Source organism: Corvus brachyrhynchos, unplaced genomic scaffold, assembly GCF_000691975.1.
Source record: "Corvus brachyrhynchos isolate BGI_N302 unplaced genomic scaffold, ASM69197v1 scaffold80, whole genome shotgun sequence".
NCBI classification, from domain to species: domain Eukaryota; kingdom Metazoa; phylum Chordata; class Aves; order Passeriformes; family Corvidae; genus Corvus; species Corvus brachyrhynchos.
The window spans coordinates 8,540,853-8,558,188 of NW_008236769.1; the positions used below are offsets into that span (position 1 = coordinate 8,540,853).

The 17,336-nt window shown below is 38.9% G+C and overlaps 1 protein-coding gene across 2 annotated transcripts in view; it reads left to right on the forward strand.

The window, feature by feature from the left end:
- TBC1D14 (TBC1 domain family member 14) overlaps positions 1-12,702 on the forward strand; it is a 56,276-nt gene extending 43,574 nt beyond the window's left edge. For both annotated transcript variants that reach the window (XM_017727674.1, XM_017727675.1), the window contains 3 exons: positions 2,182-2,291; positions 10,956-11,214; positions 12,451-12,702. In XM_017727674.1, coding sequence (XP_017583163.1) covers positions 2,182-2,291; positions 10,956-11,214; positions 12,451-12,516 — 435 coding nt within the window. In that variant the 3' untranslated portion in view covers positions 12,517-12,702. The remainder of the gene's footprint in view (positions 1-2,181; positions 2,292-10,955; positions 11,215-12,450) is intronic.
- The last annotated feature ends 4,634 nt before the right edge of the window (positions 12,703-17,336 follow it).

The window sequence follows — 17,336 nt, forward strand, 5'->3', positions numbered from 1 at the left end:
CCTGCTGGAAAAGCATTGCCTGTTCAGTCCCTGAATTTCATCAGTTGTAAATACCATGGGAAAATGTACCACAGGACAGACAGCACTGCTGGGAGCAGTATCAGCTATCTCCATTACAGTACTTGGAAAAAGAGGACATGCTTGTGCATTCAGTGTGTAAATACAGTTTTTGTGAAGATGGTTTTGGAATTAAATTGGATAGAATAAGATAAATATTTTTTTAGCTGAGCTAGTGGGGTTTGGTATTCTCTGATAGTGCTGTTCAGTTCTGTTAGCCTGGCCAAATAGGGACTATGTGATAAATGTGTGCTTACAGAGGGCAGAGATGGTGATACATGAAATATTAACATCATGATAGCAAACCCATGATTTAACAATACAAGGAAAATGTCATTTAATATTTCAAAGAGACTAGTGACACTTGAGTGAGATGGTTTTTGCTTTCTATGGTGAACATACTGATCTGCAGTCTACCCTCATCTTGTTGTGTCAGCTTAATAAGCAAATGCTGATTTGTTGTATAGTAAATTAATAAAAAATAATACCAATATAAGTTAGTTGTGTAAATAATAGTAATTTATACAGGTTTATCTTGGCTTCTTTTGTTGGTTAATTTTATTAAACTATATTTTTTTTCATTACCACTAAGGAATTGTCTTGTTGAATGTGCATTTGATCAAAATAACTACTTGTACTGCTGCCCACATTGCTATCAATAGAAATGACTGTAGCAGTTATGTGTAAGGTCCTGTCTCTGCAGAACTTTTCAAAGTAGGAACTTCAGTAGAATTGTCTTACAGTGGTGCCAGCAGATTGTTTTGTAAGTAGGACTGTCTGATGCATTACCTGCTTCCTTGTTTATACTCACAGGTCTCATAGGTGCTTGGATTTCATGCATGTAAAAATCCACACTAGGAAGCTGTTTCAGGGGTACAGCTCTCTGAAGTGGGTTCCTGAATTTCTGGTGTCATGTTTGACATGAAGCTGTTTCTTAGTAACTGACTGTTCAGAGATTTCACGTAACTTCAGTTACTTCTGTAGCATACACCCATCTCTGATTGACTTAAAGCCTTATACTTGTACTGACTACCAGGCTCAGGTTTTTATTTGTCACTGTTAATGAAAGTAGTCCATCATCTTCCACTTCATTCAGAGGAAATGGGAAATACTTGTATAACGACAATAAAAAAACCCAGGAAATAAACTTGTCATCCTTTAAAAGGGTTACACACAGAAGTCTCCAAAAGGAGCCTCTTTTCCCTTTACTGTCATGATGCTTTGGGAAGATGTATGCTGTTGCACTCAAACTTTGAAGAAATCACAGCCTTTCTTTATTGGTTTTATTGGGGTATTGTAGTTAAAATTACTGAATCATTCAAGGACTTCGCTTAACTTTTCTCCCTACAGTATTAGGGAGGGTGATTAAATAACCTTTTGTTTTTAACTCTTAGTTAAATTGGAAAATTTGTTTTTATCATGATCTCTGTTATGAAATTTGACTAAATACTCAGATTTTAAAGTAGCATAAAAGTCATTGTCTTAAAAGCATGAAGTTCAGGGGTTATGATGTCAGAGAGTTACAAACTGTTTCTCTTGCATAGGTGTTTTGTCCCAGTCTTTGAATTTTTTGTGTGAAACTTGTATCTTCCTTTTTGCAAATGAAATGCCTATTATCTAAATGTAGAATGTATGGTATTATGTTGGTATTAGAATAGCATTGGTATTACAGTATGATTTATGACTGGAATATACTGGACTCTTCACTGTTGCTGTGGAGTATTAACATTGTTTTAGTTTTGTATTTCATTATGTTCCATTGGGTCTTGGATTTTGTTCAGTATAATATTAAATTACTGCCACAAGCATAAAACACCATTCTGTTATAATTATTTTGAGAAATCAGCAAAAAGCTTCTCTCCTGCTGGTATTTTTCTTTCCAAAGGAAGCTGGCCAAGACCCAAAGCAAATGTTACATTGTTTAGTATGAGAATTGTATATAGAGTGGATCTTAAACTCTTAGTGCTTGCAGATGCTGCCTTTTATGTAAATGCTTACCTCTTTATAATATCATGTAATTCATTTGATCCTATTTTTGAAGAGTGTTAATCCTACAACAGATAATACATTTAAGCCTATTAATAACACAGCTAACTGCTTGTTTTCTCTGTTATATTTTCCCAGATGTTGACTTACTTTGCCGCATTTGAGGTATTCTTCGAAGAAAATCTGCCAAAGTTATTTGCTCACTTCAAAAAAAATAACTTAACTCCAGACATCTATCTAATTGATTGGTAAGACATTGAAAGTGTAATTCCTAATGTGTGTAACATACAGCTCTGTGTCAGTGTTCATGACAGAAACTGCCATGTTCTTACCTGCTTTAATATTCTTCTAAGATAAAGGCTTTATTTTTTGTTAAGTACATGAGTTGTCAATCTAAATCATTCCCACATACTTCTGTGATGCTTAACATTTTCCTAACATTTATTATTGTACTTGTGTTAAGTTGGAAGTTTATTTTGGAATACTGCTGGATAGCAGTGTTTATCCATATGTAGTGCCTGTTTGAATTGATCTTCTGAGAAAATTTGTCTATTGCATGTGCAGGTGTGTACCAGGGTTGTCTATTCAGAAAATATTGCCAGTCTTGCACTTGAAATGTATACTTTGTCCTGTACAGATCAGGAAAAGCCTAATTAAAACATTTGTCCATACAATGTAAAACTCGAAGCTACAGAAGAGCTATTGCACTTAGCAGACAGGCAATTAGAGTATTTTGATTAGATGAAACTGTCTTGCCTTTTAGTTCTAGTATAATCAGAATATTTTCTTTAGAGAGGAAAGAAGACAAAGATCTTATTTGTACTTCTGCCAAATTTCAGTGTGGTATTATGCACTCCAGATTGAGTGTTTGCATTTGTGCCTATCAGACCTTGGTTTGGAGTAGTTAAAATGTCTCTTTTCAACAAGACTTTGTTGTCAGTTTTCCAATGACATTAAAGATTTTTTGTGAAAAATTGGTTTGCCCTTACATTGTTGACAACATCTTCTGTTCTCAGATATCTGACAAATGCCTTAAGTAAAAGAATAAATGCCCAGTGGTAACAGCGGGATTTTTTCCCTGAGATTAGTAAGGTGTTCTTTTGGAAAATATTTGTAATGTTAATGCAACTTCACCTGAACCTCACAGGCAGTACCCTGATCTTTAAGACCTAGTTGGTAGCACTCAACATGTTGCTGATCTCTTAAACAAAAATACATTTGAAGTAAATCAATCCAATACAAGCTTGAAGTTTGAATACATTAATTTTCATAGGGTTGTAGAATTTCTGAAGTATTGGAACAGTCCTCTGAGATCATCCAATCTAAAAGCACTGCTCAAAGCACAATTAGAGCAGCTTGCTCAGGACCTTGTCCCTTTGGGGTTTGAGTATCTCCAAGGAACGAGACTCCACAGTCTCTTCAGGCAACTCTGTTCCAGTGTTCAACCATCCTTGTAGTTAACAAGTTTTTTTATTTTCTTATGTTTAAAATGGACTTTCCTGTATTTCATGTACTTGTTGGATCTCGTTCTTTTACTGGATACAACCAGGAAGAGTCTGGTTCTGTCTTCTTTTCATGCTCCTATCAAGTGTTTTTAGACATTTAGGTCTAAGCCATCTCTTCTCCCAGCTGAACAGTACCAGCCTGCTCAGCTTCTCCCTCTGTTTCACATGTCCAAGCCTTTCATCACATTCATGGTGAGCTGAACTTGCTCCAGTATGTCCATGTCTCTCTTATACTCGGAAGCCCAGAGCTGGCTTGCCAGTGCTGAGTAGATGGATGACCTGCCTTGGCACACTGGCAGTAGTGTTTCTTCTGCAGCCCAGGAGTTTGTGAACAATCTTTGCTGCACAGGCACATTGCTGGCTTATATTTAGCTTGGTGACCACCAGAACCTCCCCATCCTTTTCTGCAAAGCAGCTTCTTGTTGTCCTTAACATCCATTGGTAGATTCAGCTCCAAATGGACTTCTCATGCTGCCTTTGCTTGATTTGTGTGGTTGTATATGCCTGTTGTGCAGAGGGTGGTGTAACATGGGCTTTGTGTGACTTGGCTGTTACACTGGGATTAAATTTTAATGCATCATGTGTCGGGGAATTATTGGGGGTTGTAATGAATAGGCTCATTTCTCCCAACATTTAATGGGAGAAATACTATGAGAAGGACTTCATGAGTGAAGGCTGAGAATATTAAGTTGAAGTAGATCTATGCACAGAGAATGGAAAAAGTACTAGCATAAGATAGAAGGGAACAAAGAGACCAGAGGCTGGGGTGTTCAGTGATAGAGGAAAGATGTTGAAATCGTGTTGCCTCAATGTTCTGAAAAGCCTGTGTGTGGAGGAAGCAGTTGAATAAAAGGGACATCAGAATAAGATGACTGTAAACGTGGTAGAGTAACTGGATAGACAACACTGAAATCACCAGGTTATTGTATTTTTAATGGACAATAATGTCAATAGCAGTCCAGAAATTACATCAGCCTGTTACATGATGGGGATGATCACCTCACCAGCAGGGACACAGACAAGGCAGAGATATTTAATGCTGTCTTCGCTTTGGTCTTTAACAATGATGATGTGCTTTAGGGGTCCCAGAGCCCTGAGCTGGAAGACAATGGCTGTGAGGATGATAAACTTCTATTCAACCCTGAACTTGTGTGGGATTTACTGCTCCAGCCTCATGGTCTATGACACCTGATGGGATTCATCCAATCTGATGAATATGATGGCTGATATCATCGTGAGACCTCTCACAATGACTTTTGAACAGTCTTGGGAATCTGGAGAGGTTCCAATTGTCTGAAAGCTGGCAAACGTTGTCCTTATTTTCAAGAAGGACAAGCTGGGTGTCTCTGGAAACTAAAGGCCTGTCAGTGTCACTACAGTGACTGGTAAAATTATGGAGAGGGTTATTCTGGGACATATTGAAAGACACCTGGAGGATAGCACAGCCAGCACAGGTTCACCAGGTGAAAGTCCTGCTTCACAAACTTAATTTCCTTTTATGACAAGGTTACCCACCTAGTTGGGTAGATGTGATATTTTTAGACTTCAGTGAAGGTTTTGATACTGTCTCTCACAGTAACCTATCTGGATTCTGCAGCTGGGATGGGGCAACCCCAGATCATGGACAGACTGGGGAAATGAGATGCTGGAAAGGGACCTGGGGGTGCTGGTCGATGGCAAGTTGAATGTGAGTCAGCAGTGCCCTGGCAGCCAGGAGGCTCAACCCTGTCCTGGGTGCATCAGGCACAGCATCACCAGCTGGGCAAGGGAGGGCATTGTCGTGCTGTGCTGTGCTCTGCTCTGCACTGGGGTGGCCTCACTTTGAGTCCCGGTGGCAGTTTTGGGTGCTACAATATAAGAAAGACATGAAACTATTAGAGAGTGTCCAAAGGAGGGCAGCAAAGATGCTGAAGGGCCTTGAGGGGAAGCCGTGTGAGGAGCAGCTGAGGTCACTTGGTCTGTTCAGCCTGGAGGAGACTGAGGGGAGACCTCATTGCAGTTCCAGCTTCCTTGTGAGGGGAAGAGGAGGGGCAATGATCTCGTCTCTCTGGTTCCCAGTGCAGGAAGTTGTGTCAGGGGAGATTTAAGTTAAATATTAGGAAAAGATTCTTCTTCCCAGAGGGCAGCTGGGCACTGGAACAGGCTCCCCAGGGAAGTGATCACAGCACCAAGCCTGGCAGAGTTCAAGAAGCTTTCAGACAATGCTCTCAGACAATTGGTGTAATTCTCAGAGTGGCTCCTGTGCAGGACCAGAAACTGGACTCAGTAATCTTTGTGGTTCCTTTCCAACTTAGGGTATTCTGTGATACTAGTTGGAGATGATGCTATCATAAATAAGGTGATTGTTATGTAGGAGAAACTAAAATTGAGCATCCTCATGGGACAGGCATGTTAAGATCATGCTGTTGTCTAACTATGTTGTAAAGAAGAAATCCTGAGAAACAATACCAGAAATTAGAGATTTAGAGAAAAAGACTGTTTTGACAGAAGGTTGAAAGTTTACATTCCCTTCAACAATTTTATTTTGATAGAATACTCTTTATTGTATTTTATTGAGTAAACATTTGTGATTAGTTTTTCTTTCTTAGTACATATATAGGGTAAAAACCAAAACACAAAACCAAAACAAACCAAAAAAGAAAAAAATTACTGACTTGTGAGCAAAGAACTGAAGTGATGAAGTCTGTGTTGAAGTGTTATTGAAGTCTTGAGGCATATCAGGTCCCCCCTCTTGTTACCTCTGTGGGTGTTAAGAGCACTTGAAAGAAACTTCAGTCAGGAGTGACTGTGGATGTTGCTTCTCAAGGTCTTTGTATCAGTGAACTGCCAATTAGCTTTTCTTGCTGACTACCTGCATCCATATTCAAGCTGTTTATTTTAATTCCAAGGACAACTTACTGTGTTCCTTCCCATCCTTAAAGAGTTACAGCACTGTGATCTTGCACAGGGATGTAGGCTATTTGAGGTAGACCTGCCCAATACTGCATTCAACTTTTTCACACTTGTCTTGAACTACACAGCTTGTACCACTCAGTCTTTAATTTTGTTAGACAGTGCAGGTTGTATTTATGTAAAACTTACATATTTTACTTAAATATATGTTTAAGTGTATTCATATGTGTGTATGTGCATACATATACATACTTTTTACTTCAAAATATTTTGATCCTGTAGGAAACAGATTTAGATTTTTTTTCTTTGAATTGCCACTAAGAGTGTGGCTGCTGTGTGTTTAAAGTCAGGGAAGAATATGGTACAGTGTAGGCAGAGTAGGCAGACCTTTTGCTTGTAGGTAAAAATCTCTGTGAAACAGCCTTGCTCTAACATTAATTTTATTTAAATGAATATTTGTTCTGAGCTCCAAAGGGATGCCTGCTGTTATTCCAGGGGCTGGTGTGGTTAATGTGCAGGCATGTGTGCAGTAAATCCCAGCCGGTGCCAGCTCTGGGAGGCTGCAGTAGCCAGTGCTGCACAGACCAGTTGCTGGGAAACCCTCCTGCTCCTGCCACAATTACAGTGGAGTCAACTAGTCTCCTTTATGCTTCTTCCTGTAACCCGTGCTGCAGGGAACAGCAGTAAACTTGGTGCATTTAAATCATTTTTGAAGGGATGTGTTCCAAGTAAAAGAAATGCTGTAGGTGGGCCCAGCTGTGCAGGTTTTCTTGGAGCTGGTAGAGGACTTAGAGAGGAGAGCCCCCCTGCTAGTTTAATTCCACTGCTGCCCTCTATTATGGGAAAATTCCAAGGACTGAATAGTTTAATTTAAAGGTACTGTCACATGATTATTGGGGGATACCTGCCACAAGTAAGGCATCTCATTTAAAAAGGACCCATGTGCTTTAAGCCTAAACTCCAACTGATAAATCTTGTAGAAAGAATTCAAAAGCTATACAGGGTTTTACTTTTTTGGGTGAGTATAAAGGGGATCAAGTGTGAAAGAGCCATAAAGGGCAACATGCAGTCAGGTTCAGAGAACAGAGGGGAAGTAGTGTGTCTGAACAGCCCAGTCTTGGCCTCTCACTCCATCAGCTGATGTTCCGCAGGCTCTTGTGAGCAGAGTAGAATGTGGATGTGCCAAGGACACATGCTGTCTATTTATGGCCTGCTGCTGCTATACAAACACTTCCTTATCCCTACTAATAATTATAGCCAAGGGCTGTGTTTGTACTGATGGATTGATCAGTGGTTCTTTAGTATTACGTGGACTGTGATTGTGCTCCGTGAACATGAACTTCCTATTAACACCATGTGCTTGTTATGATAAAGGTCCAAGCCACTTTGTGTGACCATTTTTAGTGGGCACTTCCAGTAAAGTATTTGTAAGCTTGCTTTCTGTTACTTTAAGAAAAGCATAGTCCATGTCATGCCAGCAACTCTCCACTCCCCCCAAAAAATGCTCTCTTGCAGTCAGTATTTTATATTAAATACTATTTAGTTTTCTTTTTTCCAAATAAGAAACAAAGTAAACACTTCCACTTTTGTTTTAGACTTTAATAATTTTAAAGTTTATAGACAGGGGAAAGGAACGTGTAGTGCAAGAATACATAAGATCTGATTTGCAACAGTGTTGTGTGTGAGTTGCCAATCCAAAATTTGGCCTACCTGTCTGCATTGCTCTTGCTAATATCTTATAAAGACTATTTAATTAAAAAAGAAAGAAAATAGAAAAAAGAGAGGGGAGAAGAGAAAGTGAAAGAAAGACGCATGGAGCCTATGATTATCATGGTAGCAGTGCTTTGCTTTCTTGATGACTTTATGGTCATATGCTTTCCCTGTGAGCAGCAAACCAGCCAGGACTTCATGCATCTACCTCAAGGTACACTTTCATCATAAGCAGGGCCGAGGAAGAGCAGGAGCATTTGGTGCTTCTTTTTTTCCTCTTGCAAACAGAGAGAGGCCAGGAGCCTGCACCTGCATTGCTCTGACACTGGATATGTCTGTGTGAGTTATCTGTGTTGTCTGCACCTGCGACTTAGAGTGGGTTGGAAGAGAGCTGCAGACAGAAGTCAGCCTGCAGTACAGCGACAGCAGGTCATGTGCAAGGAGTGTGCCACTGCTGCTGAAAGGCACTGCTGCAACTGCTTCAGTCTGGCAGCTGCTTTATTACTCTCATAAATTTCAGCTGCATTTCAGACCAGTCGCTCAGACATCTAATAAAAAATGTCTTTCAGTAGGAAATGTTTGAAGGGATGAAATCCATTCTAAGCAGTGATTCCTACTGATGTTTCACTGCTTATTCTAGGGGCCCAGTCTCTGCTGTTAGGGCTTGATGCATCAGTTCCATGCAAATATTAATGAAAGTTAATTGCCTTGTTAAGTTCCTGCAAATGGTGCTTCCTTCCAAATTATGAAGAGTTCAATGGCAAATACCTTATTTGATGTTACAGCTTTTTTGATGTAAATCCTTTCATATAAAAGTAGTGTTCTAATAAATAGTTCTTTTGCCAGTTAATTTTCTGCATAGTTGGAGACAAATGGGTTATTCATGTTAGGTCTGAATCATGACAGAATAATAGCTTTTGTGAATAAAAACAGGTCCAAAAAGTTGGCATGGTTACTTATCTTTGACCCAGGCTTGCTTCTGCTTGGGTGTTTGCCCACTACTTGGTGATCAAGAAAGGACTCAGCTGAATTGCTTCCTATTACACTGTTCCTTTTAAATTGAAAAGCTGTTGCTGTTTCCTGTACATGTGTGTACAGACAACAGTCTTAATTCTGCCATGTAGATATTCTGTGACAGTACAGTTTTATATGTGTGTGACTGTGCAAAAAGATTGAGAATATACAAAGTATATGAAGTCTGCAGTGCAGGATCAGCCAGTAACCCAAAGAAGGAGCTTGTATCCTGCTCTTCTTACACCTTCATGTATGTGCGATAAACAAGTGTGTGGGTTTTTCATCCCAGGCTTCGACCTTTTGTTTGTTTATTTTTATAATTCTAACTTAGCTTTTTGGAGAACAGGATTTAAAATGTTTTCACTTGTTATAAGAAGATTGCAATAAGATGTAAAACTAGAAAAAACAGTAAAATCCTAAGGATCATAAAGCTGCAATTCACTTGTCACCTGAATTTCTGCAAATGTTAGTTTCGTCTGGGTGTTTATAAAACTATTATCTTTTCCCTTTTTTCTAAAGTGTGCTGATTTACACAGAAGCCATATACTTAACAACACATCATTCAAGTAAATTTTTATATAGTAAAAAACAGATAATGCAGAAAACCTTTGATTATTAGACTGCTGTGAAAATACATTACTTCATATTCTATACCTATATATGTGTGTGTGTGTGTATCTGTTCCATTTTATCTTTTTAATTTAAATCCAAATTTCCTAAATAAAAAATTGGAGGAAATAGAGGGTAGTTTTAAACACATGAAAACTACTGCTCAATTCAGCGTACTTGAAAAGGAGTTCTTTGTTAAAAGCTGTGGGAAGGTTTGATTGAAATTTGAGCCTTTGCTGACCTCTGCCGGGGAGAGAATTCTTAGCAGTTTTATGGAGATTTTTGTGCAGTGCATCTGTGGAAAAGTTCTCTCTGAATTCTGAAGGAAAAAACCACTGTAACCCTTTCCCCTGATACACTGTTAAGTGATTCCAGGAAGCTTAATTCTCATCGCTTGCTATTAGGTCATTGTTGGTGGCAGTGCTCACGCTCTGCTGCGTAGTGAGATGCTGGATAAAGGAGAGAGGAGGGAGAAACTTTTTGTTTCTGGCTGCAAGGCTGTCAGCATTTTGGTGAAGGAAGAAATGTGCTGATGGTAGTTAATGAGAATACAGTTTTAGCAACTTAGGAGGAGGTTGTTCCTTCTGGTATTACCCTTTCGCTTCAGGGATCACATCCGTACAGGCACACTGAGCCACCATCTTATCACCACAATCTACACCTCTCTGGACATCCTGCCTTGCCTGTTTCTCTCAGCTGAAGGGAGTTCAAGCTGATCCTTCCTCCAAAACTCATGCTATTATTACTTTGCCAGTTAATCAAGCCTGGAACACAAGAGTTAATTTTATTCACCTCCTATATCTGAATCACAAAATTCCCATTGCAGTTTGTCTTAAGGTTCAGCTTTTTGTGTTTTTGCAACTCAAACTGCATCAATTCTCAACTCTGAAGCGATGATTAAATAGGCCTTTGATTTAGCTGTGTAAAACCATGTATATTGTTTCTTCTGGTGTGATCCAAGAAAATCAAACTTGGAGACCATGCGTTAATGGTTGTACAATTTTATATTGTGTCATGGATTGGTATGCTGTGACTAACAGAAGTACTTTTGAAATATAAAAAGGAATATTCAATTACAAATATTTGAGAAGCTTCAAACATACTGATGATTGGTGTGTGTACCTCTGTGAGTATCCAAGACTTCTTGTCCAGTAACTCTGAAAATTTTGTCCTGCTTTTCAGGATATTCACATTGTACAGCAAATCTCTGCCACTAGACTTGGCTTGTCGTGTCTGGGATGTGTTCTGCCGTGATGGAGAAGAGTTCTTATTCCGTACAGCGCTGGGAATACTAAAACTTTTTGAAGATATTTTGACCAAAATGGACTTTATTCATATAGCCCAGTTTTTAACAAAACTACCAGAGGACTTGCCTTCGGAAGAATTCTTCGCATCTATTGCTGCCATTCAGATGCAAAGTAGAAACAAAAAATGGGCTCAGGTAAAGAGGATGTCAATCTTTGGTAACTGGTGATTGCACTTATAGAAATGGGATTTGGCCATGTCTGGAAGAATGTTTTAGCACAGCTGGTGTTATTTTATGGGTAGGTAGGACTGTGTAGCTCACTCCATGCTCTTAGCGTACGTTGAGGTGAGTGGATTCCCTCAGCTTAAACTCCTCTGGAAAGAGAGACCTCAGTCAACATTCAAAATTGAAATATTGAGTGAAGTTTATGAAATAAAGTGTCACACAATTTTTAAAATTTATTAATTCCAAAGGCTGCTGGCAACATTACAACCTGATACTTAAAAGCAGAGATCTACTCCTTGGGAGAAGATGACAATTTGTCAGGACACACTATCATACAGTCATCTTAATCTTCTTGAAGATCTCTACTCTGCCTAATTTTGGGCTCTACAGAAGTGATTGCATCTCTTGACTTCTGTATTGGGATTTAGTATGGGATTTCAGAAATTGTTTTATCACTGTAATTTCAACTAAATTCCAGTGTAAAGAAAAAAGATGTCACCTGAATGTGGAAATCATTAAGTGGCTGTAACAGCCATTCATGTCAGAGAGTGGAAGCTCCCCCACTTTTTTTTCCTTCTTTGTTCAAAGCAGCAATACAGCCCACTTTGTGAGTCATTCCATTACAGAGCTCTGCCCATTTTATCCAGTTGCTTTTGTGCAGTGAAAACGAAAGGTGGTGTTAAATGTAGTGGTTGGGGGAATTCAGCTGCAACTGGGTTTTCCTGGTTCTTTCCTGGGGTAGCAGTGTCTTTAGATGCTGGGGATTTCCAGCTTTCTCTTTGAGATGAGGATTTCTAACCTTCACAGCAGGAGTGGCTCTACAAGTTGTTCATTGTCTGACCTTCCTTCAACATGTCATGTGTGCATGAGGATTGCATTCCAAATAAATTCCCAGCCTGCTGCTGCTTCCCTCATGGAGAAGGAGAGATGGGGTCCTATTCTGCCAAGTACCCCAAGTAACAGGCTTCAAAAGTGTATGTTGGGGGGGAGATGGTGTTTAAACCTTTGTTAAATCTGTTTCTATCCACCATGTCACAAGGACTTACAGGAGAGGTCTCTTGTCAGTGGAGAGTTTCTCTAAATTTAATTACATTTGATAGTTAAAATAGTATTGCTCAGACATAACTGGAAACTCTTCAGAATAAATTATTGAGTAATTTTTTAAATCTAATGCTTTTCTTCTCTCTCATTTCTTGAAATGTCTAGATACTGGCTGCTCTGCAGAAAGATAACCGGGAGATGGAAAAAGGAAGTCCTTCACTCAAACGTTAACATGGGGTTTGCCTCCAGTGACTCCCAGGAAAAGAGCTAAAGTGGCAAAAGTATTGATTACTGTTTGACATGTATGAGCCTGCAAATCAAAGTGTTAGTTCAGAGTTCTATTTAGTAGTAGAATAGCCTTAAGGGGGAGAGAAGAAAAATGAGGAGGAGGAGTAAAAAAAAAAAAAAAAAAAAAAATCAAGGATTATGAAATGCAAGTCAGCTTGCTCAGGCAGCCTGAGATTTCAAAAGGACAAGAGATTGTAAAAAGATTCTAAAGGCATCAATCCTTAAAAAAAAAAAAAAAGAAAGGAAAATAGGGGATAAACCCCTTATAAATTAAACCTAGGCTTAGCCTTAAACTTTTAGTGGTATGAGCATATGCTGTGGAGAGCATTACACATTCTATACTTCTGCTGAGAGCAGTCAAACAAAATAATATCAAGGGTTTGGGGTTTTTTAAAATTTTTTTCTTTGGTGTTTTAAAAGACTGGACATTCATCAATATTGGTTGCTTTGACAGCTATTCCCCTGTTTCATTCTTAGGCAGGATATATTTCCAATACCTGTAACAGTAGCTGGATGTGGATTTTAGATCACTGGTGCTGGAATTTTAAATGATGTAAGGACCATTTCTTTAGAAATGCTTCTGATTTTATAGGCTGGGGGTCCCATTTACCAAAGAAATCATGTAGACATAGAACCACACTCCTTTCTTTAATAAGAAAAAGTTAAGTAGAAAGTAAACTTGGAAGAGAAGTCAAACTAGCAGTGCAAAACTAATTATTCTTCAAGATGCCTTGGAAATTTATTTTTCCAATATGGACTGGGTGCATATGGAGGAAATTCCATTCATCAGACTAGATTCCAAACTCACCAAGAGCATTCTAGTATTAAGGTGGCATCATTTCCCAAATGTACTCTCTTTCCTCTTTTTAAAGCCAAGGTCACATCCTACTAAATGCATGTTTCCATGTGTCCCTCTACTGGAGCAGTGCTGTTTCGGGATGTTCTTGCCTACCAGCTGCTTGCTCCTGTGCCATGTGTCCAGTCATGGAGATAAAACTGTGGACTTAGCAGATAAACTGAGAAATGGTTAAAAGCAATTTTGATAGTTACTTTAAGCCCAGCTTTGCTCACTGGCAGAACTGAGGAGGAGGTATGGTAGGGGAGCAGTTAATGTTTGCCAGTGTTGCTGCTGAAAAATAGGTTTTGTGGGATCTCCCAAAGCTGCTGCTGCTGCCACAGTGGGAAAGTTATGTGGAGCTGATCCATAGAGTGACACGTGAAAGAAGTTTATTGGGAAATGTGCCAGACATCATAAGTACAAGCTGTCATTTCTGAGCATTTTATCTGACCTCTAATACATGAGAGCAAGTTACAGCAGCAGCAAACTGCTGTTACATAAATCCTCGTACATCTTAGATCCTCTCTGCATTCAGGTGAATGTTGAAGGGCAAATCGTGAGTGCCTCTGATGTACAAGAATGTTTATTGCATAGTGTACAGTGTAAAACCTATTTTATAATAACGATGATCATTGAAAAGGGAAATGTAACTGAAGCAATATTTGTGTTAACTGTGAACAGGCGTTATAAATCCTCCAGCTGTATGGTCAGCGGTTTCCCAGTGCTCTTCAGCTGGTTTATGCTGATTATTTTGGCATTGTCCAAATAAAAACCAAGAAGAATAGTTGCACACTGCTCAACTCAACATACAATGTAAAGGACTGTGGGACGTAATCAAAACATGGTCCTTTGGTACAGACATTATTTCTATGAGGGATAATTTGATTGTAATAGTAAGAAGAGTGAGAACAAGACTCCCTGGTAAGTGAGGACTCATAGTCACTTTGAAAGATGTGTAATGCAAATGCAGCCTGCAAGTCCAATACCTCACTGACCTCTTCTCCTGTCCACTTTGTGTAGCTGGTGTAATGGATGTGGTTTTTTTGTTGGTCATCTTAATTCCTCCACAAGGCATCATCTAGGTCATCACTTACTGAAAATAGATGTTAAGATGTGATAGGAAACGTGTTAATTCACTCAAAATTTGTACAGAATTTGTCCTCCAATGACTGGTACTTGTTGCTTTGAAGTGCAATAGAAAGCAGGAAGGTCAGTAAGTGTTTTTTGATATTACTTTTTCTATTACTACAACAAATATGCCTTTCCATGAAGAATACGAGAGGCCATCCGAAACATTTGCACTATGCTTTCAAACGGTTTTAAACACAGAGATCACTTTTTCCTCAGTATACAGTTTTAGGTGGTACTGTAACTGGCTTTGTGGTTTAAGTCTTCATTGCAACTACATTTGTATTTTCTTTTAAAGCAAGTCTACAAGTGTGGCTCATTTGTCTGGTTAAAAATGCTTTTTTAGCTATTAGGTACCTTGGCAGCCATCAACAGCCTGTTCTTTTTCTCTTCTCAATAAGATGTTGAATGTAACAGTGACAGTGGGCACAGTTGTGGGGAAAAGGCCTGCTGCAACACTTGTGCACTGTTTGTTACTTGCAAATGTAATTACTTTGTTTTGTGATTTGATCTGTTCTTAGAAGTTGTATATATTTTGTAAAGGATTTCTTTGTGTATATAAGGTATGTTCTTTAATGAAGAAACAGCAATGCAATAAGGAGCTTTGCACAGTTTGTTTTCAAACAAAATACATGTGAAAAAAAATCACCTGCCTAAACATGCAATTATTGCAACTTCTCATTAACTTGATTTGAAGGTAACGCCTGAATTTTGACAAAAACAGAGATGAGTAGTAATGGCATAGAATTCCTTGCCACTGAGCTTTTCAAGTTTCTTGCAGTATACCAAATCTCTTAATTAGCTATTACAGAAATCTTACTTAAGAAATTCAGGGAATTGCATTTAAAAATTTGACAATTTTATTGTTCAGGTGCTTGAAAGGATCTGTAACAAGATGCATGAGATTTTCTTTTATGGAGCAAATGTCCCCATCAAGCAGACTTTTTTTCATGTGTTCAAGGCAAAATAAAACTGCTGCAACACATCAAAAGTACCACTGTACCTGCAGCAGATCAGAGAAACCAGAAAACTCCAACCAGCTTTGGGATTCTTTACAATCTGCACTTTATAATAAAGCAGTTTTGCAACTTCAGTCTGCAGTCAGTCATTAATGTTATTTCATTTAGTAAACAATTTCATTTGGAAAAAGAAAAGGTACCTTGTAACGGCTTATTTTTGAATGTTTTAAAATAAGAATGACATAGAGAGAAGTGTTGGTACATCTCCTGTACATCATGTTTAAATTGGGTTATGTAGTTACCATGTTTGTTTTGTTTAGATATGTGCATCAAACTGGAACTTTTTTCAACTGTAAATATATGGTTTTGTTAAATAAAGTCATGTAAAGTTATCTTAATCAGCTACTGTGAGTGTAATTCAGATATTAAAAATTCCAGTACTTGTCTTCTTCTTCAAAGGTGGCTTTGCAGTTTTTGTCTGTTGAAAAAGAGGACTTTGGGCCATTTGTGTATTGAAGGTGGAGGACTATTTGCTGATGCTTTCCAAGTTCTCATGTTCAAATACCTGTTAAATTCCATCATACTTTTAGAAGATCTGATACTTTCCATGCCTGTGGTTTTATCCCTTTTCATACACCTTTCTCTAAGACTGGGCCTGAGGTCTGATAAATCCATTATGAAAAGTAGTTGTAAGTATATCTTTGTGACATGCACAGAACTCAGAAATGCTTAAATAACTTATCCTGGCTTTGTTTTGAAAAGAAGAAATCTTAGTTTATTGCAAGTTTCATAATCACAAAGCATTTTTGTGCTAAAGTTAAGGCAGTATTGTTTTACTTCTGACGTAGGTGTAACTTCAGGACTTAAAGTGGAGAAGCTTCCTGTTGCTTAAGTGAAAAGAGGTTGAAGGACCAAATAAAAGATAAGAGGGGAGAGAAGGCAGTACCTGTGCAATAAAGGTACATGCAGAACACAGGCAAAGCCTTGGCTGCCACGGTTTATCCAGCGAGCAGCTGTCCCACTGCCTTTTGCTGAAGTATCTCCTGATGTGTAGAATTAGAATGTGAAATCAGATTTGTTCTCTCTAAGCTGACACCAATTCAATACTGAAAGTTTTCTATTGTATCTATTACAGGAGTTGCACACATTTGTTCTAAACTAGATTTACTTTACTTGTTTTCCCAAATAATAATTCCAAGTTTCTTCAGCCATGCTCAGCAAGAAAAGAGGAATTTGCTTTCTGGCTTTTTATCTGAATTCCCCTACAAGTAGGGGCCAGCCCAGCGTAGTGACATTTCTGCGTTTCCAGCGGCATTTCTACTGACTCAGCAGCTCTACAGTATCCACCTTTTCCTCCAAGTCCTGAAGCAGGATCTCAATATCAAGCAAACCCCGTTTCTGCTGCAGTTTCAGGTTGTTTCTCTACAGGCTGGCTCTGGCTGGTTTTGTTTTGGTCAGGATATCGCTCTCCTCTGACATGTTTTGACGCCCATCAGTTCAGCCTTTCTGCCTTGGCTTTCTGCTTCCATTAACTCCAGTTTTTCCATGAGGTGGCTGAGAATATGGTATATGTCCGAGACCTTTTTGAGCTTCAGGATTTCATCACAGATAGTCGAGTTCTTTCTTCATGTGCTCAAAGTCCATAGAGCGTTGACCAGTTCTTTCTGAGCGCTCAAGGTGGTTCCAAGCGTTTGGATTTCAGGCTTCAGCCTGACGTTTTCTGCATGGGCCAAGAGGAGTAGAACTAGAAGAAGAATCGCTCTATTTCTTTAATCCTCACCTGCCCGGGGAAGAGACGCTTCCATTTGAAATGTCACGAGGAGGATCAGGCTCCTCCC